This window comes from Centroberyx affinis, unplaced genomic scaffold (genome assembly GCF_046629955.1).
Source record: "Centroberyx affinis isolate AG114_WGS23_722 - 3 ecotype Tasmania unplaced genomic scaffold, CSIRO-AGI_Caff_v1 ptg003056l_1, whole genome shotgun sequence".
Lineage (NCBI taxonomy): Eukaryota > Metazoa > Chordata > Actinopteri > Beryciformes > Berycidae > Centroberyx > Centroberyx affinis.
In genome coordinates this window covers 335,637-359,000 of record NW_027281143.1, presented here as the reverse complement: position 1 = coordinate 359,000, position 23,364 = coordinate 335,637, and the positions used below count along the sequence as shown (strand labels likewise).

Sequence of the window (23,364 nt, the reverse complement as noted above, 5' to 3'; positions counted from 1 at the left end):
CAGTATATTAATACCTGACATAAATGTGAAGGTTGCAGACTTTTCTCACAGAATGATGAGGGATAAAACTCAAACTCTGTTACATTGCCCATGACTCAGCAACGGCCATCTGTAAAGTCACTACAGTGTCGCTATTGCATCGCAACAAAGAAAAATTGTTTTCTAAGGATTTGCATATGAGCAGTTCAGTCCCATGAGAAAACGTGAGAGGAGATGCATGTTGAAAAAAGAAAGAAAAAAGCCTGTTCTATAAAATGGATCTGTTCCAGTCTTTATTACAATATACAGTACAGTACATGTATCCTTCCAATACTTACAAATATGCTACTAATTTAGACTATCTTAGCACCAATTCATCGGGGAAAGAGGGGTTAATCAATACACATTGGTTAATGGGTTAATTAATACACATCTGTATTAGTTCAAATTATGAATAATTTAGCAGTATAACTTAAAAAAAATCAGCATGATTAAATCAGTTCTTTTGAATAATGAAAGATGTACAATTGGCTACCTGGAAATAGAAAACAAATCAAAGAAATGCATCATAAGATATCATGCTGAGTGGTGTGCAAAGCATGTAGCCTGATGAGGGAAACACAACCAAGAAAGTACAATACTGATATGGCTTGAATGTGCAATAATAAACCAATAACAGAGAGGCAGCTAACAGGCAAGGCACTGTGGGTAAAGCAGGTGCAGAATGTAGTTGACTGGAACAGTAACTGTCTCCTTTCACACATTCTGGACCTTCATGTAAAGCTGCTTTGTATCACTCTTGCTTGTATGATATGTAACCATAATGTATAATGACAAAATCCTTTATCAGCGCAGATTGCCATTGTAGTTCTGGAAACATTTCTCAGAGGCAGAGCTGCTCTGGAGGAAGAAATAATCTGATTGGTTGAGTTAAACCTCAGTGGGCGGAGCCAAAGAACCACAGCTTTTCTGGCTAAGTAACATTAGACTGAAGCCCAGTGACAAAGACAAGGGATAAGAGAGGAGGAAGCTAATATTATGAAGCTTAGTGCTCTGCTACTAATGGAAAAAAAAAGAAGTCATTGCCATTTATATTTTTATTTCTACTTTGACCACAGTTCCTTCTTTGCCATTCATGTTTGGCAGGTTGATAACGTGCGCTGTTTGGCTCCGCCCACTATGGTTTAACTCAACCAATCAGATTATTTCTACCTCCAGCTCTGCCTCTGATAAATGTTTAAAGATGTAAAACTCCAATCTGCTTTACCAACTTTCTCAAAACTAAGCTGTGTGGGAGCCAATGGGAGTCACATTCATCATGAATGACCTTCAATTAGGTAACCTGAGTTCCAAATGGCAAGTATTATAGTTACTGCTTTGTGGTGAGCTTTGATCTGCAGGTCACGACTCTTGGCTTTCAGAACCCCATGGTGGGTTCAGCAAACAAAATCTCAGTATTGTGTTTATGGTAAACCTGCATACCCCCAGTGACATTATCAGTTGTTGAAAAATGCCCTATCCCTTCCCGTTTTGCTCTTTTGGGTACTGATGTATTTTCTTTACATGTTTTTGAGAAGAAGACAAATGCGCTACCTTTGTGGAGGCTCTTTAATAGATTCTGGAGCTTTGGGAGAGGTGTAATTGGTCCACGAGGGACATAAAGCAAACATCTTTCAACTGGTTAACACAATGGCCCGGTCATCAGGATTCAGGGAAGGAACTCTCCAATTTTAGGTTCCAGGGGGACAAATAAGAAAAGCCACGTCTGTTCGGAGCGGGGCTGAGCTGCCCGGTCCCTGCCACAGGCGAGGCGCTTAATAAGCCACCCGGAGCAGAAAGGAAGTGACACATTTAGAGAAAGTAGTGTGAAGCGAGCGGCTTTTGAAGCAAAAGGTGAACAAAGGCTGCAATTATACCGCCTCCTCAATGCTGTTTACTGCTAAAGCCCGTGCCTGGGAGAGAGAGAGAGAGAGAGAGAGAGAGTGACTAGAGGCACTTCATTAAACGCAGATGTACAAAACGCAACAATGACGATTGTTTTTTCCGTTGACAGCTACCTTTATCTTACGATGACATGCATCTTTGAGACTTGGCCTTAATGGACGCCTCCTGTGTGGGCTCGGAATAAAGCGCAACAACGGGAACATTTTCAACCGTAAACAGCATTCATAAAGGCCGTGTAATTCGTGTTATCTAACCTACTGGGCAGCTGACTTTGGATCGTGAATATGAACAAATTTGAGTGACAGCTGATTGCTGGCGTGAACACAAAACGTAAACATGAAACTATCTTGAGCCCGGTGCTGAGAAAATTGAAAGAGGCGACTGAGCTGTAACATTTTTTTTTTTTGTTTGTTTTTTTGGATGTATAGCGTTTTTTTCGGAATGAAATCCTTCCAATCTCTCCCGGAGCTAGGGAACGACACTGCCAAGACTGTAATCTGTGGGATGTGATGGAGAGGCGAGAGGCTCTTTTCTGCAGCCTCCGGTTTTTATTCCCGGAATAGAATCTGGGTTCTTTTTTTTTTCTCCCGTCTCGATTTGTCAGACCGTGTTCGCAGATCTACATAAGACACGCCAAAGATGAAAAGATGCAAATTTTGTTTTAGGGTGGATTTTTTTTTACTACTAAGTTACTTTATGTCTGCCTGGTTTTGGAGTATGCAAACTACTACCAGCGAGGAGGCAAGGAATGCACAAGCGTGGTCATCCACCGCTCTCCACACACACTCATCGACACTCCTCCTCCACACAATCACTACTGGTATTTCAGATGGTGCCTCGCTCTGTTCTCCCCCTCCCTCTGTGACGATAAAGTAGATCGTTCTCTCCACTGGTTGATTACCAGTAGATCCCCGGCGACAGATCAGAGCGGGTACTGATGCTGCACTGAGGGTGCTGTGAAGGGTAATTGATGCAAAACGGTATCAGTTGGCAGGAAAATAAAAAAATTAAAAAAAAAGGCCGTGGTGCTGACACGTTCTATCCCAGCAAGACAGAAAGGCCTGGCTGGATTTTTTGAGATAATTACTGATTCAGTGATACAATATCACACTCCCAAATCTTCACTCAAGAGGGAATTGCATCACCCTTGTTATCTCCTTATATATTTTACAGGAACCATGCGAGTGAGGAAAAAAATAACAGTTTAGCTGCCCTCTATACCCCTTATTAAGTTTGACACAAAAAAAAAAAAAAAAAAAGAAAATCGCCCACTGCTCATTTCCCCCGTCCGTCCCAAGCGTCATACCAAAAACAAACAAAACACAGAATCTGACCGGCAGCACATATTGCTTCAGCCCTCCAAACTGAGGCGACTATCATCTTTAAAAAGAAAAGTTCTTGATTCATACTGACGTGTCCAAGTTCATAAATATAGCTGGACTTTCGAGCTCTTCGCGCCTCGCTCTTTTTTAAGTCCCCTTGACGTTTTTGGTGTGGGGCCTGTGCGCCAGGCTGGCGTAGTAGGCGCACTGGGAGGGGTCGCATTGGCCGGGAGGGCCCGGGGGCCCCGGCTGACCGTGGGGGCCCGGGTTCCCTGGCTCCCCCTGGACTCCGGCCTGTCCCGGGCTGCCGTCTTTACCGTAGCCGGGCAGACCGGCTGGACCTGCGGGACACACGGGAGCGGGTTAAGATGCAGGCAGGTGAGGAAGCCGGTGAGAAGGAACACGGCAGTAAGAGACGGGACGTTACCTATAGGACCGGTGGGGCCTTGCTCTCCTCTGTCGCCGACACCAGTTTCTCCCTTTTCTCCTCTTGCTCCTCTTTCACCTGGAAGGAACAGAAAAAGTATGCATAATTAAGTATTAATGACAGTCACCAACACTGCTGCATGTAATCAACCAATGTATTTATTAATCATCAACCTTGAACAACCATGAAATAAATACGTTGCAGTTGGTTCATATAAAAACGATTTACCCATGTCTCAATAGGATTAAATAATAACTCAAAAAAACAAAAAAAAAACAATAACACAATGATCCTTTGTCCTACCTTTAGGGCCCATGGGTCCCCTGAGTCCTTCTGCTCCGTTCTGTCCGGGCATACCGGGCTCTCCGGGGGAGCCGGGTCGCCCGGTACTGCCGTCTTTACCTGGAGGACCAGGAGGTCCCGGACGGCCTGCTGTGCTCTTCACATGGGCTGGCTGGACCTGAGCCATGAGGTATGCCATTTTGGCTGCACACACACACACACACACACACACAAACTGACTTAAACTTCAAACAACTCTATTGAAATCAGTGAAATAAAGCCAGATGAGCTGAATGTCTCAGTCAGAGTCAGGAGAGCTGCAGCCTCACCATCTAATTGTTTGGCCAGCTCCTCCTGGATGAGCCGTCGCATCTGTTCCAGTGATACTGACTCTCCCTGCGGTAACGGAGATGCAAATGTTTCATTCAATTATTAAAACCTAAATCACAGTCGACCGTGCGTGTCGACGTGGTTTCAGAATGTGAATAGGTGTAATGATGCCGTAGTCATGTTTTCACCCTTGGGCCTGGGAGACCGGGGTTTCCGGAGGACCCCTGCGGCCCGCTGGGTCCCGGTTCTCCCGGCGGTCCCGACATGCCCATCATCCCCGTGTGTCCCTTTCTGCCCGGCGGCCCGGGGTTTCCGGGCATACCCGGATCTCCCGTAGGGCCTTTGTCTCCCTTCACACCTGTGTCGCCCTTGATTAGATGACAGCGTTAGTAAACGGTCGGCAAATTGCGGCAGCTTCGAAGTGACCGTGACGGATTGTGGGACGGCGAGGGAAGCCGTCAGGGAAGCGCGGCGTCTTCCCCGTGTACTCACCCTGTCTCCTTTGATTCCACGGTCACCCACTCTGCCTGGCATCCCCTGCAACACAGACCACACACCGGCTGTGAGCGAGAAATCCACTTAAACACACGACTCCTTCGCTCATCGACGCTGATGGGAAGTGCTTACCTGTTTTCCCTCGGGGCCGATAGGACCAGGTGGACCCTGGATATAGAGACACAGGTTAACATTAGCTCCAGCTGCTCATGTTGGCACTATGTTTGTGCTGTTAACATTTTAATCAAAAAGAAGAAAAATCCACCACTTACTGCAGGGCCTTTAGGCCCGCTAAAGCCTGGTAATCCCGGGTTGCCGGCCTCTCCCTTGGCTCCCATCAGGCCCTGTGTTACAGTGGAGACAGGGCTGCGGGTCACATGGCGCGCACGTGGCGTACTGTACTTGAATTCTCAAAGCCGCGCTCGTTACCGAGGATTCGGCGAGATTAACATTTAGCCGGAGTTCTTATCGGCATGCGGCATCGCCCGGGATATAAAAAAAAAAATCTCATAAAAGAATCTTGCGGCGGGACGTGCCAGCTGTAACAGATTAATATTCATATTTACAAGCGACACGTGGGTCGGGTGACGAGCTGCCTGGGCCAGCCGCAAAGTGCAGGAATTTCCTAATGTTCCTAATTGAGCGGATGCTTCTCTGCACATGTATGCTGCCTTCTCAACTTAGGAGTCACTATCCTGCTTATCCTCGGATACTATTTTCTATCCTCGCTCCACCCGCTCCTCCCTCCTCTCTCTCTGTGGTGGATTTTGCCACTTGACATCTGACAGCATCTGAGGCTCCTTCTCCTAATTATCTTCACCCTCCATCCAAATTCACTCTCTGCCTCTGAATCTGGTTTCACATCTCTCCTGAATATTGTTTCTGCGAGCAGGAACTGTCTCCTGAACCCTTCTCCCTCCTCCCTCCTCCCTCCTCCCTCCTCCCTCCTCCCTCCTGTCTCCAGGCTGTTCTTGGTGATCTGCTCCCTCTGCTGACTGCTATCATCATCTCCTCTCTGATATCCCGCCGCAGATCATCTGCCCTCCAGTTCGCTACAGTTACTCCTCTTCCCAGGAAACCAAGCCTCAGCCCGCAGACCAGTATACAGCTCCTTCTGTTTCCAATGCACAGGTATAACTCAGGTGTGTTTGCTCATTTTAACCAAAATAATATTAACCAAGTTTCATCAACCAAATTCCTGGAAATCATGAAACCATGACGTTCTGCTCATAAATTTATATATCAACAATTTGAAATAAAGGCCTGTAATGTTATTTTTTCCTCACTAACGCACACACCTCTCTGTCTTCATCCATCGCTCTTTCTCTGTTTGAACACATACACACAAACACACACTCACAAACCCAATGACATCCCTATCTTTATCTGCTATTTATTTCCTTTACATGTTTTTTTATGCATTTTATTTTTTCTGCACCATTCTCCTCCGTATTGACTTTTGATGCCATTCGGGGCACTGTCGTCTAGATTTGCACTTTGTAGATATGAACTTTCTTTTTTGGGGTGACATGCTTTTAGAACCCCCACAGAGATTCTTTGTCTCATCTACACAGTGTGTATCTCTTCTCTGTTTTTCCAAAGTATTATTTATGTCATTTAAAATTGACAGTGAATACCTCATCTCGCTTGTTCTCCATATCCTGCCTATGCATTTTGACAAGTATGTTACTACTGAAGCTGTTTGATTTGTGTGTGCTCCCTGGCTGGATCTGCTGGCTGGATGAAAGTTTGTTTCCCTTTCCATAGTTGATTGGAGAAGCGTCACATTTACTCTGTCATCACATCCCACAAGTTTTGTCATTGCTACTTTTCAACCAGTTCCTATGAACTTCTCTTTTCCCTCCTCACACACTCAGCTTGAGTTGCACATCATGGCTTGTCTGGCTGACGTCTCTGAGTCAAGTTGAGCCTTGACAAGCCTGAGCTGCTCTTCTTCGCTGGTACATCTTGCCCTGTGTAAGACCTCCCTGTCTCCACTGACAACACCACAGTCACGCCTAGCCAGAAGACCTCTCTGCTCAGGTATTTGTCCAAGCTTTCGTCATCTCTCGTCTGGACCGCTGCTACTCCCTCCTGGCTGGGTTTTGCGAAGCGCACTCTTCACGGCCTACAACTCATCCTCATCTTCAAACTCCCTCATGTCACCCTACTCGTATCAATTTCAGAACCTTTATGCTGGCACGCTAGCCTGCTAGGAGAACTACAGCTCCATCCCTCCAGGCCGTGGTCCAGCCCTCCCCTCCAGCCTGTTCTCTGATACTACTGCAGCAGCCTGGACAACTCTTTGCCGTCCTTGCTCACCCCTGGGCGATGTGACCTTGCCACCCCAGTCACTCCGATATTCCACTGTAACCTGAAAGCTCACCTCTCTCAATAAATACTTCACGTCCTGGTCTCACCTTGAATCACATCCCCCTCTACCATATGTGCCTGCTCTACTCGCTCTGAAAATGTTCCTGTCTTGTTTTTTTTAAAAGTGTTTCTACTTTTTTCCCCCTTGCCTCTTATTTATTCACCTAGTACGTCTCTACCAAACATGATCATTCCTCGGAGCAAAAGGAATACTTGTCATATTTATTATCAGTGTGCTGTGGCTCTGACCTTTGCAGTCCTTTCTATTGTTTGGTTGCGATGTTAGTGGTTCTACTATCGCACTGGATAACACTGTCAGCTACACGGCTAAACTGCAAATGTAAATTCTGTATGCATTAGAAACAGTGCATAACTCACTGGGCTTCCAGAGGTGCCTGGTTTTCCTGATGGCCCTGGTTCACCTGGTTTGCCCTGAGAGAGAGAGAGAGAGAGAGAGGAGAGAGAGCGAGAGAAAGAGAGAGTGAGAGATGCCCTCATGTACACGGAATGAGAGAATAGATGGGGAAGGACAGGGAAAGAAATTCAATAGGACATGAGTGCCACTTTATGTCCATGTCTATCTGTCTGCTTGACATTGCGCTGTGTCTGTCTCCTCTTTTGTAATGAGTGTCAGGCTGAGGTCTGTCAGTGATTGGCAATGACTCACCGACTCCCCTCTTGGACCGCTAAGTCCCTCTGGACCAGGAGGTCCCATAGTGCCCTACAAAAACAAATGCAACACCAGACATCGTTATCACATCTTTTACATGTTGATCATTGCAAACACACTGTGTCTGTGGTTGAACGTACTTCCTTCCCAGGTTTGCCCTCACGCCCAGGCAATCCAGGCTTTCCATCTTCTCCCTGTTTGGCACATGAGGAAGAAAAAAGGGACAAAAGGGGAGAAACAACTTCAATAAACTTCAAGGATGACTGATAAATTCATATCTAACTTGGGCTGTTTAGATGTAAGTCACAGAGTCAACAGCTGTGGTGAGCAACAAATCATTTGACACCACAGTGGCATGGTCCCCAAGACAAAAGCAAGACTCTTCACTCCTCTACGCACTATGAAACTTTATGGTGTGGTAGAAGCCATTTTCTTTATTGAGCAGTATGTAATTAAACAAAGCAAAAGTTGCATTATTGTAAAAATGTAAATATAAATCTTCACACCTTAGGTGCAATTTTTATCTTTTAAAACCCTCTTCATATGCAAATGAGTTTCTGTGACATCACTCAACTAGAAAACTTACTTCTGGGTTCCTTCTTTGTTAGTTTACATGGACTGCTGCGATACAGTAATGTATATAGTGATATATACAGCTAAATCTTTTCATGACTATAAGAAAACAAAAACTCTGGCATTTTATAATATAGCGTATTGGTGTATAAGCAGTGCTTCTGTGTATTAAATGTTATAGTTATATTTGCTAATGGTTCAGTTGCTAACATTAGCTCTCTGGCCAAGTAGCCAACGATGAAGGCAGCTGATCTGCTGGACTTGTCATTGCATAAATCAAATTGACTCCATGAAGAATAGTGAATATAATTTCAGTGTGATTGACAGTCAGTGGCACTAATTCTAAGCAGAACTGGGCGAGTGTCTGTGTCTGGGGGGAGATTTTGCGAAGAAAGGCTTCACAGTGACTCTAATAAGTTGTCTGCTGTCAGGGTGGCGGAGCGGGCTGCGGGGCTGAGAGGCTGCCCGGCTCATTGTGGCTCAGTCGGAGCCGTCCGTAATGAGCCGTGCTATTGGTCACGGGGCTGTGGCGGACACCTTTCCTGGGGGTGTGTGCCGAACGAGAGACAAAGCAGCAGGTGCGGCGCTTCTCGCGGAGTAGGTGTGTGGAGGAAAAAAAAAAGTGCGAGTGTCAGACGTTTCGTGGCGGGGCGGTTTCATCCGGACATCGCAATGCGGCGTGTCAAACGCTGAGTAGGCCCGTGTGCTATTTCCTGCACTCCTGGATTGAATAATTAGTTCCAGGTACGGCTGTTTAGGGCAGGGGGGGGTATCTTTAGAAATGCATAATCGGATGCTTTTCATGGGTGAAAAGCATCAGATGAGTGAACGTTTATTGTTTTTCCAAAGCTGTATTTAGAATAAGTAGGTGATTTTCAAATCCAAGAATGTCGATGCTTGTGTCCTTGTGGAGAACGTTCTTAAGCTGTCATCAAGAATAAGAACAGAGAGCATCTTTACAGTTTGAGATGAGTGCTTGGTGTCACACAGGCAATTAAGACACACAGCTGTTCTTTTTCCCAACTGTTTCTTCCAGCTCTACAGACTGTAGTGCTGTTTGGACATGATGTGTCATTCTTTCACTGAATCTCGGGGCTTTCTGTTCATTTCCATCAGCCAAGTCACCACCCCATTCATCCTCGGCTGGCAAGTAAACTTCCAGGATCTTTATCCGTCGTCTGTCCTTAGCGTTCTTTACTTTGGAATTGTACTTCGGCTGTTAAGATATTATCGTGTCATGGAGGATACAAGAATACAGTAAAAGGCATACTGACAGACAAAATGTCTTCTCTGAAACGGGCCAAGCACAACACAGTTCGGTTGTTAGAAAGCTGACTTTACTGGAGTCATCCAGGCAAGCACCACTGTAGGCGGAGCCTACAGTGGTGCTTGCCAATCAGAGCAGTGGCTCTTTCTGGTTGCTAGAAACGCCCTCAAAATGGCCGGTAACACTAGGGAATAAATGACTAAAAATATTTCTAAATTATTTTCACTTCACAGGTGTCACAGGTGTACTCAAACACTCAAATATCTTCCCCTTATTACACTGACCTTAGATCCTTGGGATCCAGGTTCTCCTCTGTGGCCCTTAAAGCCCTGTATGGAAAGATAAAAAGCAGTAAATCACCCTCAATCATTTGCACTGGCAACTCTTCCTATCAAATCAGTTTAGCTGTGGTTATGTACCGGCAGTCCTCTGAGCCCAGGGTTGCCTGGCGGTCCAGGTTCTCCCTGCTTGCCCTGAAATCACGAAGAGAGATAGGAATGCTTGGTATCATGTCAAAGCACATAATACTATCCCATCCATCTAAAAACAGACAATGCTAGATTGTGGTCAAGCTTTATGAATTCTCTTTGTATCGCTGACAAGGCAAGACATCATCATCTACTTACAGGTTCTCCCGTTTCACCTGGTCGGCCATCTTTTCCCATTTTCCCAGACTGACCCTGCAGGGAAATGGAATTTATCACTTAGCATCTGCAGTAGAATAGACCTACAGTAGTACTTTTCCACCCAAGTCAATCCAAAATGATTACAGTGCTGCAGGAACCGTATCTATTTCCATAATACTGTGCATCAAATCAATTGTTCTTACCATCAAGCCAGGAAGACCCGGTGGTCCCTGGATTCCTTTGAGACCCTCTTTGCCCTAGTAAAAACAGACAAACAAACACAAACAGGTCACCATCGCCAGAGAAAAAGAAATGATTAATGGCCACTATTACCACTGGCTGGGTGACCTACATGCTGGAGGGAGGAGGTTTGTACAATAATGACACATGGGTAATAAGTTCTCTAAGGGTAAAGTACATGGAGTGTAGCCTGACCTTTTCTCCAGGGGCTCCTGGGGGACCGACGGGGCCGGGCTGTCCATCGTTACCCTGAAGAGGGAAAAAAGGGTGTTGGCGGGGGTCAACTGTATTCAAGTATCATTTCATTTCAAGTGCATATGCTGTAAAGGATAGAGAAAATGTGCATGGGTGTACACAGAATACGCCCGATATAGGAACTTACGGCTGCACCCATTAGGCCGGGAGGTCCTGGGTGGCCGGGGGGTCCCGGGTGTCCCTGTCAACACACAAAAAAGGGATGAAATTATGACATTCTGTGGCTCAGTATCATCATGTACTTACAGCATTGAAATGAACTTAATCGTTGAAAGAGTTTCTTGAAAGAGAGAGAGAGAGAGACAGAGAGAGAGAGAGAGAAAGAGAGAGAGAGAGAGAGAGTAAAAGGAACAAAAGCAATAGGAAAAGGTAAGACTAGTGAGTCATAAATAACAGTCATACCTTGTCTCCTTTGTCTCCAGGGGCTCCAGCAGGTCCTCGATCGCCTTTCACACCCTACAAAAGAAAAAAAAGAATAAAGCTTATATAGAGAGTTTCATTCGAAGATGAGACATCAACCATTAGAAAGATTTTACCTTGACTGTCACAAAATGAAAATTAAACTTCAAAAATCTTCAGAATATTGTGAAGGAAGAGGATGTAGTTGTGTCTTTCTGAAATATGAGGATGTGATAACATTTTTTGAAATGAAACTTTACCCTTCCATCTGTCTTCATGAAAAAAAGAGAAAGACAGAAAAAAGGATTTTGGTACAGTGGCCACTAATTGGCGTTGGGGTCATGGGAGCGGTTAAGTGCGCGGCGTGGGACTTGCCTTGCCTCCGTCGGCTCCAGGGGGCCCCGGAGGTCCGGCCGCTCCCGGCTGGCCCTGTAATGACACAGCGGCCCATCAGTCTCTGTCCAGGCAAGACAATCGAGAGCAGCGTCACCGGGTCCTAATCGCTCAGCTCTGCCCCCGGAGGAGGCCGGCCTGATGCTGCACACAGCCTCTCTGTCCATCACACCCACTGACTGATGAGAGCACTGCTGCAGCTACTGGCTCACACCTCACCTAGGTACTAACCCAATACTCCAGACGCATGCTTTATAGTACTACTTCAAAGTTATCATAGGAGACTTTACATTGCAGGAGATGTGACGCTATCAACCGATGATAAGGGAATATTAATGACTTTGTCGTACTTGGTAGCCATCTTGACCGTTTTTCCCCGCTGGTCCAGGGTGCCCTTTGTCCCCCGGGGCTCCTGGGAGACCGGGTGGTCCGATTGGGCCGGCGGGGCAGTCTGAGCACACGTCCTAAAAGATGGCAGCAAAAAAAAGAAAAAAAAAAAGAAAAAAAAAATGATATTGGTGATAAGGTAATCGGTCTCAGATCTCAACATCTGTCATTTTTTCATTGAAGTGGAAGGAGTGGAGGAGTTCCTTACCTTGAGATTGAGCTGGGAGAGGTCTGCTGCCTTTCCCTGGGAAATAATGAATGAATGAATAAATGAATGAAGAAGCGAGACAGAGCGATAGAGAGAGCGATATTAGGGGTTGCTTTTTCAGTAGCTCAATGCCATGATTAGGGGTTCGATTCCCTCTGGGGCCACCCACGCTAAAAATGTAGTGTATCCAAAAAAATAAAAGACAAAGTACAAAAGACAAAAAGCCTAGCAGTTGGCAGAAGGCAACAGAAAACACAGTAACAACAGTAATCTTGAAAGAGACAGTGAAATAGCACAAGCTGGACCGAGTCACATAAGGACATGGAGACAGCAAATAGCATAACAAGTAACACCATCAACAAAACACCACTAAGTTGCATCGTATGATATGATAGAGGTGTGAGTGTTGATGCATACTTTATGGAGCTAATTTGTCTCTTTTGCATTATACAGTATTTCACGTCTTGTTTAGTCACTGTACCAAGTGTGTAATTTGTCTAGTTTAGATATATGTCTCTGCATCAATTACACAAATTACTGTTTATTATTTATTGAGCTTGGAGAAAAAAGTAATTAGACTTTCTCCATCATACTGTAACAGAACCTACACTATACCATATAGCAGCACATATAGATAGATGTTTTTTCCCCCAGCCCATGTCACTACTTACAGGCTCTCCTTGTGATCCCTTCTCTCCCGGCCTTCCTGGCAAGCCCTGCATTCGGGACAAAAGCAAGGTGTGACTTTTTGTGTCTATTATTCGCCGATTAAGTTTCTTTATTTAACAGAACTTGTTGTGTTTGTAACCTTAAGTGATATTCTGAGAAAGGCACGGAAAGTTGAAAGTTACAGACGCATGACAAATGTAGCCGAGGAGAGTGATTCAAGTGTTAAAATAATATTTATTTGGGGACTTACATTGTGTCCAGCAGGGCCTTGAGGACCAGCGACTCCCGGTGGGCCCCTCATGCCCTAAAACCCAAGTGAAGACATATTAGAGAGATATATGATAGACATATAGAGGTGTTAAATGTTTATCTTCAGGAGAAATGTTTACCGCAGGTCCAGGTTCCCCGTTATTCCCTGCAGGTCCCTGTGAAACACAAACACTGGAAATTTAGACGCACAAAGAGCAATACAAAGATAATTTAACACTCTTGGGCGTTTCGTGTTCATACCGCAGGTCCCACTTTGCCTTCTCCTGGCGAACCCCTGTTCCCTGGCAACCCCTGTTGGCCTTGTGACCCTGGCTGGCCCTGGGAAGACAAAAAAAAGAGAAAAAGTTTACTTCACCATCCTGGGCCTTAGATAATGTCAGCTCAGTCATAATGTTTGGCTAAGAGTCTTGCTGTTACTGTCACATTCTGCGGTGGCTGCTGATCCCAGAAATACCACTCTGTTTTTAATCTGTAATGAAAAAAATCCAATCTGCAGTTGACATTTTGGTACTCAGAAGAGAGAACGTATAGGTGATGAGGGTGAGCGATTTAACACCATAAATCCAGCAAATGCCCCTGTCCAGCCTCTCCCATCCTATGCCCTCAATATCAAGCTCTTCACAGCAAAGAGCTGGTTATAATCAGTGTGATGGTGCAGTGGACACAGAAATTGCTTTTGCCGCTTTCAACAAAAATGAATTGTTTTTTTCATCCGAGCCAGAAAAAAAAAAGGTGTTTTTCTCACCGACAAAAGAGCACCTGTGCATGATAAAAAAAAGAGAACACCTTGGGCAGCCTACAAAAGCTCACACACACACACATACATACATACATACACACATACTTTCTCGCAAACTTATAAAATTATATTACCTTTGGCCCTGGAGGTCCTTGAATTCCCTGTGGTCCAGGTTCTCCCTGTAATGTTACAAATGACATCAATCAAATCGCCTGGCATTCAAACACCGGAATTAAGCCTCTTTGGAATAAATCAATTACACTTGAAAGTTTGTATGAGTCGCTATTCTTCGTTCACATAATTGCAGCGAAGCCTCGGGGCCGCACCTGGCAGCAGTAAAAAAAAAAAAAAAAAAAAAAAAAAACACACAACTGCTGCGAGTCCAATCTGTTGTGCTCGTGTGTTGGTTTAATGTGATATGTCTTAATAATGTTTTTCCTGTTTGTTCCTGCCCCGTCAGCAGGTTGACCACATGTCTGGGGTGAAAAATGATGAAGGGACGTGTTGAGCTGCGGCGCCGTAATGTGCCGACTCAGGTAAAATCCTTGGCATGGCTGCACTTTGGCTCACAGCGTTCCCATAGAGGCAGTCGTATGGCGATGCGGTTCAACATGCATTAAGGGGGAGGGCGGATGAATAGAGGGATACAATGCAGAAAACAAGAGGCACGCTTTAGGGTCCTACATCTTGATCTTAAGTCCAGTGATGTAATGGTAAATAAAAAGGAGGGTTAACTTGGTGGGAAAACACCCACCAATATCAACAGAAATCAATCATATTTTTGGAAAAGCATCAATTTCTGCTATTTTTCCTCTAAAAAGCCCTGTTCTCATATAGTTTACATCAGTTTGATACAACTTACTATGATGTACATTATGAGTTCAGGTCATAAAGATTTATGCGAGCCTAAAAAGTTGGGCAAACACTATTCTGCAAGTCTGGAATATGACAAAAATATACTGAGATAGACTGTGATAGGAAAAAGATATCTGTGTCTTACGCTTTGTCCGTCTTTCCCCTTCCCTGGCGGTCCAGGGGGTCCAGTCAAACCAGGCTCTCCGGATGGGCCCGGGGGACCCGCTTGGCCCGCTTTACCTGAATCGCCCTAAAGCAAATGGCAGCGATAATGTTACAAGTGGTACATCAGCAGGTGCCGGAGAAACTCATTCATGCAAAAGTCTGCTGATCAGAATTCTAAATAGTGTGCGGCTTCTACTGTGCATGCTAAATTTTAGGCTAGTCACTTCGCCCTATGTTATCTTTAATACTTTTTGTGAACAAGTGATGGGAAATGCACACCAATGAAATACACACACTGGCTCGTTGCATCAGGTCCAGTGTGTTGGTAAACTGTCTTCAGCCTCTCTATCTTAATTCAGGTGAATTTAAAGTAATGGATACTGGGAGAAGAGCCAGGAACAAACCTGATTTAACATATTACACATTCACAAAGTGTCCCTACCTTGTGGAAAAAGTAAAAGAAAACAAAAAATGAAAAAGGAAAATCACAAAGGGATGAGATGGAATAGCACGTGTTCTGAAATGCTATTCTGAAACTGCTACCCACTGCCGTAGGACTGACATGAATTCAAGGACGTTCTCTGCTGAAACAATAATGGAGGACATGCAAGGTCGCTCACTTCCATTCTCTGCAGTCTTATTTTCTCTCTCACTCAGCGCTGCCAAAAACCATATCGAACATAGTCGGAAAACTTTTAAATCCGCATTTAGCCAAACATACCCGTAAGTGAAAAAAAACAACCCAAAACAAGTAACTGACCTTGTCTCCTCTCTGTCCAGCTGGACCAGGAGGCCCAATGATTCCAGGGATGCCCTATATAAGACAGGGAGACTTTAGTTCACAAAGGAGTTGCAATAATGTTAGTTACGTACTGAAATTATTTGTTCCCTTACAAAAAAGTCACATGTGAAAACCCACATGTGAATTCAAACACATGTGCTTTTTGATTTTTATATAAAAAACGTGACATTTTCCATTTCCCATGTGAAAATGACATTTTCACCGGTGAGTTGTCTCTTTGGAAGGTTTCACATGTGAAACAAATATTGTCATGTCAAGTGAAGATGAAAAAAAAAAAAGGTTCACATGTGGAAAAAAACACTCTTTTCACTTGTAAATTGAAATATGTAAAAACTGTCATGTGATGTCAGAATACAACGAAAATAATTGTTCACATATGAAAACCGACGTGTCCAAAAAGCACACATGCTTTGAATTGAAACATGTGGGGTTTCACATGTGACTTTTTTTACTGTATTACACATTACAGTACTCTCCATATTCCAGAGCTGCTCTGCTTGAGATACTCCATAGACATCATGCTTGTACAGTAGATAGTCACATGACATACATGCAGCCATGATCATCTTTTCTACACAAAAGACCTACCACATTGCCCGGTAATCCGCGAGGACCTTGAGGACCGGTTAATCCAGGTGGGCCCTGGGAGAAACACACCAGTCATTACAGTACAGCACATCCTGCCATTTGGTGTTCAAAGGTGACACAAATTAAATCAGACCACTCACAGGGTCTCCAACACGTCCCGTCTCTCCTGTGGGTCCGGTGTCACCTTTTGGACCCTGGTTGGAACAGAAAAACAAAGGCAAATCAGAAATAATCCATTTAAAATTGCTGTACAGGACATAAACTTATAGTATTGTGACTGAGAAGTGAAGGATCAGTAGTGTCTCACCTGTGGTCCAGGCAGTCCCTTAAAGCCTTGTTCACCAGGTAATCCTCTTTGACCCTTCAGAGAACACACACAAGTTAGTTATAGTGCAAGGAACTGTCAGTAAGTTAGTTCTCTAAGTGTAGACCTGTATGTCAAAATCTATTCTGAGATCTATTCTTGGCATATTCTTGTCAAAGTTATTATTTCACTCTGAAATTTCTGTCTAGTCCTGGAAGTACTGTCAAAAGGAGTTTTTTATTTTCAAAATAATAGCAGTAATTAGGTGGTGAGATCATTCCAGATGATGAAGATAGAAAACTAATGAAGGTTGTACATAATAACAATATCCATGTATGAATAATTGATGTGATGGTCTGTGACAAAATAATTAACAGAGCGCCCCTTAACTCCATAGGGTGCTTTTAGACACTCACAGGCAGAGAGAAGGAAATTGCGAAGGAAAGTCATCAGCTACGGCGACAATTCATTTGGCAAGATTTCCAAGTGTGTGTGTGTGTGTGTGTGTGTGTGTGTGTGTGTGTGTGTGTGTGTGTGTGTGTGTGTGTGTGTGTGTGTGTGTGTGTGTGTGTAGTGATAGCTAATATTAGTAGAGAAATTTCTGTTGATGCATGTTTGGCTCTTGCTCGTTTGACTATTGCCATACTGAATCTCTACTGACATCTAGTGGATGCTTTTGCATATCACCAAATGTACCTTGAATATTTTAAAGTGAAGCAAAACATACAAGACTGCAATGACAACAAAAAAAAAGAAAAGAAAAAAAAGTCACCATCTCTCCTGGTTTCCCTTGGTCTCCTTTCTCTCCCTTCTCTCCAGGTTTCCCCTTGAGAGGAAAGCAAACAATGCAATTATATAATAGATAATAATAGAGTATATTTCAAAAGTAGGTATACAGTTTTAATAATAATCATTATGAAAAACAAAAACTTTATAAGTTGAGTCATATTTAACGTATTTAGTCATTTTAACAAAATGAGAATAGTCCGTACATAATACCTGTACCTGGAAAAAGGAAAATATTTTAGAATCCAGTGAGTATTAACAATGTTTATAAAACTCCTTTTGAAACTATCTGTAAGGTATAAGTCATTGATGTATTTCATTGACCAGGTAATATAGATAACTGCCGTGTTTCAAGGCCAATCCACTGACTTGGGTAAAAAAAAAACAGCCCCAAAATAAATAAATAAAAATAAAAGCCATTTTCGTATCTTGTCATGACAGAGTTTGGCCTGCTGACTAAAAGATGTCAACTACTCACGGGTTCACCAGGCTCGGGGATGACATTGGCCACCTATGAGGCAAAAACAGACAGCAGATAATCATTTATCATGCCTCCACAGATATTACGTAGAGGCTGTTGCTATGTAAACACAGTGAAGTGAGTTATATGTCTTCCTGTATGTGTGTATATAAGGCAGCCACTACTGTACAGTATGCTAATTTGCGCCGTAGAAAAAGACTTTACTCACGTTTCCTGGAATACCAGGCAGTCCCCTGGCTCCCTCTTCACCCTGAGGCAAGAGACAGTGTATTATCATTGTCTGCATACTAATTACCTTATTACAGTGAATACTGCAGGGTGACCATTACTGTGACAGAGGAGGATGACTCCGTAACTAACGCGCTGTGATACACAACAAGGATTCAGCAATTCTTTCAGAGCATGCTCGGCAATTAATTTCACCGTAAAATGTTGTAAAGGCAGAGTTTTCGACAGGGTTTTCCAATGTTGTTTCTTTCTTACCTTGTCGCCCTTTTCACCTTTGGGCCCAAGTGGTCCATCTTGTCCTCTTTCTCCCTGTGAGGGTGCAGCCAAAATCGAAATTGAAGAATAGAAACATATTTCTGCAGACCATATTATTACATTAACACAGTCAGAGAGAAGCCTTTTCTCCAGAGCAGTGGTTCTCAAATAGGATAGGGGTCCTTAAGGGGGGTTTCAGGAGGTTCACCAGCAAAATGAGGAATAGTTAATTTAATTTACTAGAAATGATCGCAATTAGAGAATGTATAAGAATGACTATTTAGACCTTTACACAATTCAATACTAAATCCACAACAACAAAAGCCTCTCCATATGGTTCCCTAGGTCAAAATGGGTTTCGGTGACATGAAAACATTTGAACACCCCTGCTCCGGAGCATCAGCAGTGATGATAAAGTGCAGCGGTGAACATATAGAACCAAACCCACCGGAACGCCTCTGTCTCCTCTTGGTCCATCAGCACCTGGCTGTCCAGGTAAACCACCTTCTCCCTGTCACAAATACACACATGATATGATGAAATATGAGATCCTTTTTTCTTAAGAAATGCCAAAACCAAATAAAACGCAACAGCTGTGAACTTACTCTCTCCCCTGGAGGTCCTCTTGGTCCCGGAGGTCCGTCCTCGCCCTAAGGAGAAGACACATTGAAATGTCAAATTTGCATTAGGAAAATACACATGCTCTCTCATATTCTGCATAGATCCATGAACCTTCAGTAGTGTCCAGTGTGTTTCGGGACAAGATTAAGTCGCAGTACCTTAGGTCCAGGCTTGCCAGGAAAACCATCTGTTCCACGCTCTCCTCTAGGCCCCTTCAGACACACAAGATTTCTATTAGATGCCATACTTTCTAAACCTGTATTTACCAGCCAAGATGAGCAAGAACACGCTCTTTTCTAGTAATGGCCAGGGGGAAATAAATAGATGGAAGGGTAGGAAGGGCTATACACATACACACAGGGATGTAGTGGAGGGTAAACCCACCTAACCTCAGTTTACCCACTTTTTCATTTGTAGAATAGAGTTTAACCACCTTTTTAGGCTGACATGAATGTTTACTATGTAAAGTAAAAGTACACATCATTGTAAACGGTGTCAAATGAATGAAAAAGAGCATAAATTAATGCTTCTCTGAAAATATTACTAATTTTTGCTTATATTGGTGGGTGTCTGCTTTATGATATATTTTATTTATCACTACATCACTGCACATACAGACAAACATGAGAGTTGCCCAGTGGAATTAATGTTTCACTGTACCCATTATGTTTCTCTAGCATACTTTTCTACTCTTGTATTTCAAAATATATAGCATACTTTAGAAGGTGTCCACGCAGGCAGGCTTATGAGAGTCACTCAAAGTTATAGTCACTGTGAACATTAATGGCACCTTCAACACCAGTATCAGAATAGTTGTTATAAAGGCCATACTGACCATAGAGCCATCATTTCCAGGGAGACCATCCAGACCATCTTTACCAGGTAGACCCTTTGAAGAACAGTGTCAAACGGTTAACATTTGTATGACTGTGACAAAAAAAGCAATATTAACAACTAATGAGGTTTTTTATTTGAGAAGACATTATAAACTCACAGGTTTTCCTGACTCTCCAGGTTTGCCTGAAAATCCAATTTCACCAGGTAGACCCTTTGTAAGGAAGCAAAACAAAGTATGTTGACATGTTCCTCTTTCTGTAACACATGTTTATGCATTGTCAAAGCTATAAATCAGATATAGGGGGTTGTGTCCCGGTTCTTGTCACTTACAGGAGGTCCAGTGTGTCCTGGGTTTCCTGGCGGTCCGGAGGGACCCTGAGGACCCTGTCAAATACAAAATAACATAATTTAATAATAATTAATACAAAATGACAACATTTTACAATGAAATTTGTATGATTCGATTATCAACTCATACTCGAGATACACTGTCTTTATCCACCTCATTGTGTATCCATAGGATGGACTAGGGTTCAACTGATATGGGTTTTTGACAGCTGATACCAGTTTTTTCGACTGAAGCTACTGAAAGCAGGAAGTTTGTGCCAGTAATATATTTTTTATATTTGACCACTTTCTTGCCAAAAATTCAAAAACACTAGAAATATTCAGAGTTTCCCCAAGATTATATTCTTGGCAGGGTTTCAGAACCTCTGAAATTATAATAATCATACATATTCATGCATACTTGTGTGGAGTCTCATCAAAATGCCTCATAAGAATCAATTCAGGTTAAGGTCTTCCCACAGACAACCAGTGTAGTATTGATCAGTTACACAGTAAATATGTAATCAAACATATCCATCATATCAGAGGTGGACGACACTAACTGGCCAGTATCCAATTTTTTATAAAAGGTCAATATCAGCCCGGGATATATTGACAAATCAACATTTCTAAAACCAAATGCATAAAGATGGGCAGCTTCATGGATTGAAGTTGATACTCGTCCCTCAGGGCAAAGCTGGCAAAGTGCCAAATATCAACCAACATCAGCATCTGCTCTTGCCAGTTCAGAAATGCAGGGTGCATCCCATACTGCTGTAACAGGATCATAGCTGTATCTGTCGATGGAATAAACAAGGGAGTGAAGCCCAGAGGCAGCCATCTGTATGCATGTGGTCCATGAAGAAGATTAGTCTAGCTCAGCGTGTGAACCAGTACCAGCCTGCAGCCACTAGAGGGGGGTATTGTAAAATGTAAAGTTCATACAGCCTCATCTTGAGAACGGGTACATTTCCATTTTCCTGGAGGGAGCAATTTAGGAAATTAATTGATATAACCTGCTGGTTCTAACCTAGCCAGTTCATTTTCCCTCTGTGAAAATACATTGTGAAGATGCCCTTTGGAGAGCAGTAATATTTTGCTATGTGGTTCACAGCGAATATTGAGCAACCCACACAATTAAAACGGAAAATTAATTAAAATGGAAACAATTTCAGCAAAGTCAACTACGAAAATATCCAACTCATGGAAATATCACAGTAAGTGTAAGAAAGAGCATAGTCATGAACCGTACATTGCCAACAGGTCCATTTTTCAACAGATGTTTTACTTGCATAACCAAGATTTTTTTTTATTTTAAACACTATAAAATTCAAAGTGTTCTCACAGGCGGTCCAGGAAGGCCATCCACTCCAGGCAACCCACTTTCACCTTTCTTTCCCTGAAAGAAACAAAGAAACAATTTTAAATGAAAATGATTTCAAGGCATTAGATGACCAAACACCTATCCCCTAGTGGCAAGCTATTATTTTCATCCCTCTTCTTCCATATTCTTTTTTTCCTTTGTTGGTAATATGGCACAGTCCTCTGCAGCACTTGAAGACTGTCCACATTTCAACTCAGCTTGCCCTTAGCTGTCATAGCGGAGTAAAGGTGAATAGACAGGCTTCAGCAGCGGTGGCACAGATGACTGATGAGAGCTGTGCTGCAGTGGAGGTGAGAGCGGCACAATCTACAGCAATTCGGCCACACAGCCGGCTCTATCAGCGCTGGCAGCAGAGGAGACCGTCCTATTATCACAGCACTCAACCTACCGTCGCTCCCCCACCTGCACTCCCCCTGCACATCTTCAGCTGTTGGTACAATAGCCCAAAACCTACAGAAAATAGGTCAAGCTCCCCTCCCTCTGTCTGTCTGTTTTTTACCCCTCAACAGACCATGGATTCACTTGCCCCATGGGGCTGTAAAATGCTTCGGCGGGACCTCCAATGAAATTAGAAAATAAAAGGATGGCTAGGTAATGGCACTACAGAGGGGGGTATATGTTTTTCTATTCTAAACACAATTATTGTCAATGTAATCGCTTTATTCATGTTAAAAAACTGTAAATCCCTCAGTTTCCAAGACACACACACACTGGTTCAGCGGACTTTGGCTTGAATTGCATTCACAAGAGTAAGTGTGGGGGGCTTCACTAGATTTGTGAATCTTTTAGTAGAACAAATTATTTCAAACTACTGTAGTGTATTTGTTTCAATTACACACTGCTGTGTCCTGGAGCCAGCATGGAGCTAGACAGAGGAATAATATAAAGGAGGCAAGGGAGAATTGAACTAGATATTACAAATAATCATAAACATGACTGATCCATTACAAAAAGTAGTCATGAGACTACTGTATAAGCTTTAACTGCACCGATTACTGCAGATCGGAGTTTTAGTTGTATAAACATTTCTTGGAGGCAGAGCTGCTCTGGAGGCAGAAGTAATCTCATGGGTTGAGTTAGATTCTATATTCTATTTATATATTTTCATCCTTTTGGGCAATTTAATAGTCCTCATTTATGAGGGTGACGCATCTTGTAAGCCCTTCTGGGTTTCTAGTCCCATCCTGCACTACGTTTAAACATTCTTTTTTCATTTTAATAATTGTGCCAATAAATAAACTCGAACTTCAATGGACGGAGCTAAAGTTTTTCTGGTGAAACCCCAATAAAGGTGATGCATGGAGCCACGGCTGCCCCCTCAAATCAGCGTCATCTTTGGCCACATGGTTCTCTCATGGAAATCACCACGTGCATTTGCATAAAGTTACATGAACTTCAGTGTTCCCTTTCCCTGTGCGCAAGCTTGGTCAAACTGAATTGAGGAGATATGGTCACTTTGTAAATCGCATTTGGTGGGGCCCAGCTGTCAGAGTGGAGGAAGCTAATATTAAGCCTAGTACTCTTGCTACTATGTTAGCTATTTAGCCTAGCTGACCTTCCAAGTTCAAACTAGCCATACTAGCCTATAGCTATCTAGGTAAGCTAGTTAGCTAGCTGTTGACCTTCCAACATTATCATGCCATGGCCATGAATGAATAAATAAAGTCATTGCTATTTATATTTATATTTCTTATTTATATTTTATTCAAGTCCATTCAAGTTTAGCTAACTTTGTCTTTGTCAAGCAATACGATTATTTCTGACTCCAGAGCAGCTCTGCCACTGACAAATGTTTGTAGATCTAGAACCCCTATCTGCACAATTACTGTACTACTACTGTAAACTCAGGCATCTATGAGTACTTTCAACCCAGAAATACCCAG

The 23,364-nt window shown here is 43.2% G+C and overlaps 1 protein-coding gene across 1 annotated transcript in view; it reads right to left on the bottom strand.

Moving 5' to 3' along the window:
• Positions 1–264: 264 nt before the first annotated feature.
• The window catches only part of col22a1 (collagen, type XXII, alpha 1), a 45,980-nt gene continuing 22,880 nt past the window's right edge, over positions 265–23,364 (bottom strand). The window contains exons 24-65 of the mRNA XM_071537477.1: positions 21,443–21,496; positions 20,101–20,154; positions 19,928–19,981; positions 19,769–19,822; positions 19,092–19,145; positions 18,918–18,962; positions 18,761–18,823; positions 18,313–18,366; positions 18,038–18,079; positions 17,827–17,859; positions 17,335–17,388; positions 16,566–16,619; positions 16,399–16,452; positions 16,259–16,312; positions 15,629–15,682; positions 14,849–14,953; positions 13,983–14,027; positions 13,350–13,427; positions 13,229–13,264; positions 13,090–13,143; positions 12,842–12,886; positions 12,171–12,206; positions 11,926–12,039; positions 11,558–11,611; positions 11,186–11,239; positions 10,911–10,964; positions 10,724–10,777; positions 10,492–10,545; positions 10,289–10,342; positions 10,082–10,135; positions 9,947–9,991; positions 7,963–8,016; positions 7,820–7,873; positions 7,531–7,584; positions 5,052–5,123; positions 4,912–4,947; positions 4,777–4,821; positions 4,473–4,652; positions 4,284–4,350; positions 3,976–4,158; positions 3,673–3,750; positions 265–3,586 (exon numbers count right to left, since the gene is read on the bottom strand). Coding sequence (XP_071393578.1) covers positions 3,393–3,586; positions 3,673–3,750; positions 3,976–4,158; positions 4,284–4,350; positions 4,473–4,652; positions 4,777–4,821; positions 4,912–4,947; positions 5,052–5,123; positions 7,531–7,584; positions 7,820–7,873; positions 7,963–8,016; positions 9,947–9,991; positions 10,082–10,135; positions 10,289–10,342; positions 10,492–10,545; positions 10,724–10,777; positions 10,911–10,964; positions 11,186–11,239; positions 11,558–11,611; positions 11,926–12,039; positions 12,171–12,206; positions 12,842–12,886; positions 13,090–13,143; positions 13,229–13,264; positions 13,350–13,427; positions 13,983–14,027; positions 14,849–14,953; positions 15,629–15,682; positions 16,259–16,312; positions 16,399–16,452; positions 16,566–16,619; positions 17,335–17,388; positions 17,827–17,859; positions 18,038–18,079; positions 18,313–18,366; positions 18,761–18,823; positions 18,918–18,962; positions 19,092–19,145; positions 19,769–19,822; positions 19,928–19,981; positions 20,101–20,154; positions 21,443–21,496 — 2,730 coding nt within the window. The 3' untranslated portion in view covers positions 265–3,392. The remainder of the gene's footprint in view (positions 3,587–3,672; positions 3,751–3,975; positions 4,159–4,283; positions 4,351–4,472; positions 4,653–4,776; positions 4,822–4,911; positions 4,948–5,051; positions 5,124–7,530; positions 7,585–7,819; positions 7,874–7,962; positions 8,017–9,946; positions 9,992–10,081; positions 10,136–10,288; positions 10,343–10,491; positions 10,546–10,723; positions 10,778–10,910; positions 10,965–11,185; positions 11,240–11,557; positions 11,612–11,925; positions 12,040–12,170; positions 12,207–12,841; positions 12,887–13,089; positions 13,144–13,228; positions 13,265–13,349; positions 13,428–13,982; positions 14,028–14,848; positions 14,954–15,628; positions 15,683–16,258; positions 16,313–16,398; positions 16,453–16,565; positions 16,620–17,334; positions 17,389–17,826; positions 17,860–18,037; positions 18,080–18,312; positions 18,367–18,760; positions 18,824–18,917; positions 18,963–19,091; positions 19,146–19,768; positions 19,823–19,927; positions 19,982–20,100; positions 20,155–21,442; positions 21,497–23,364) is intronic.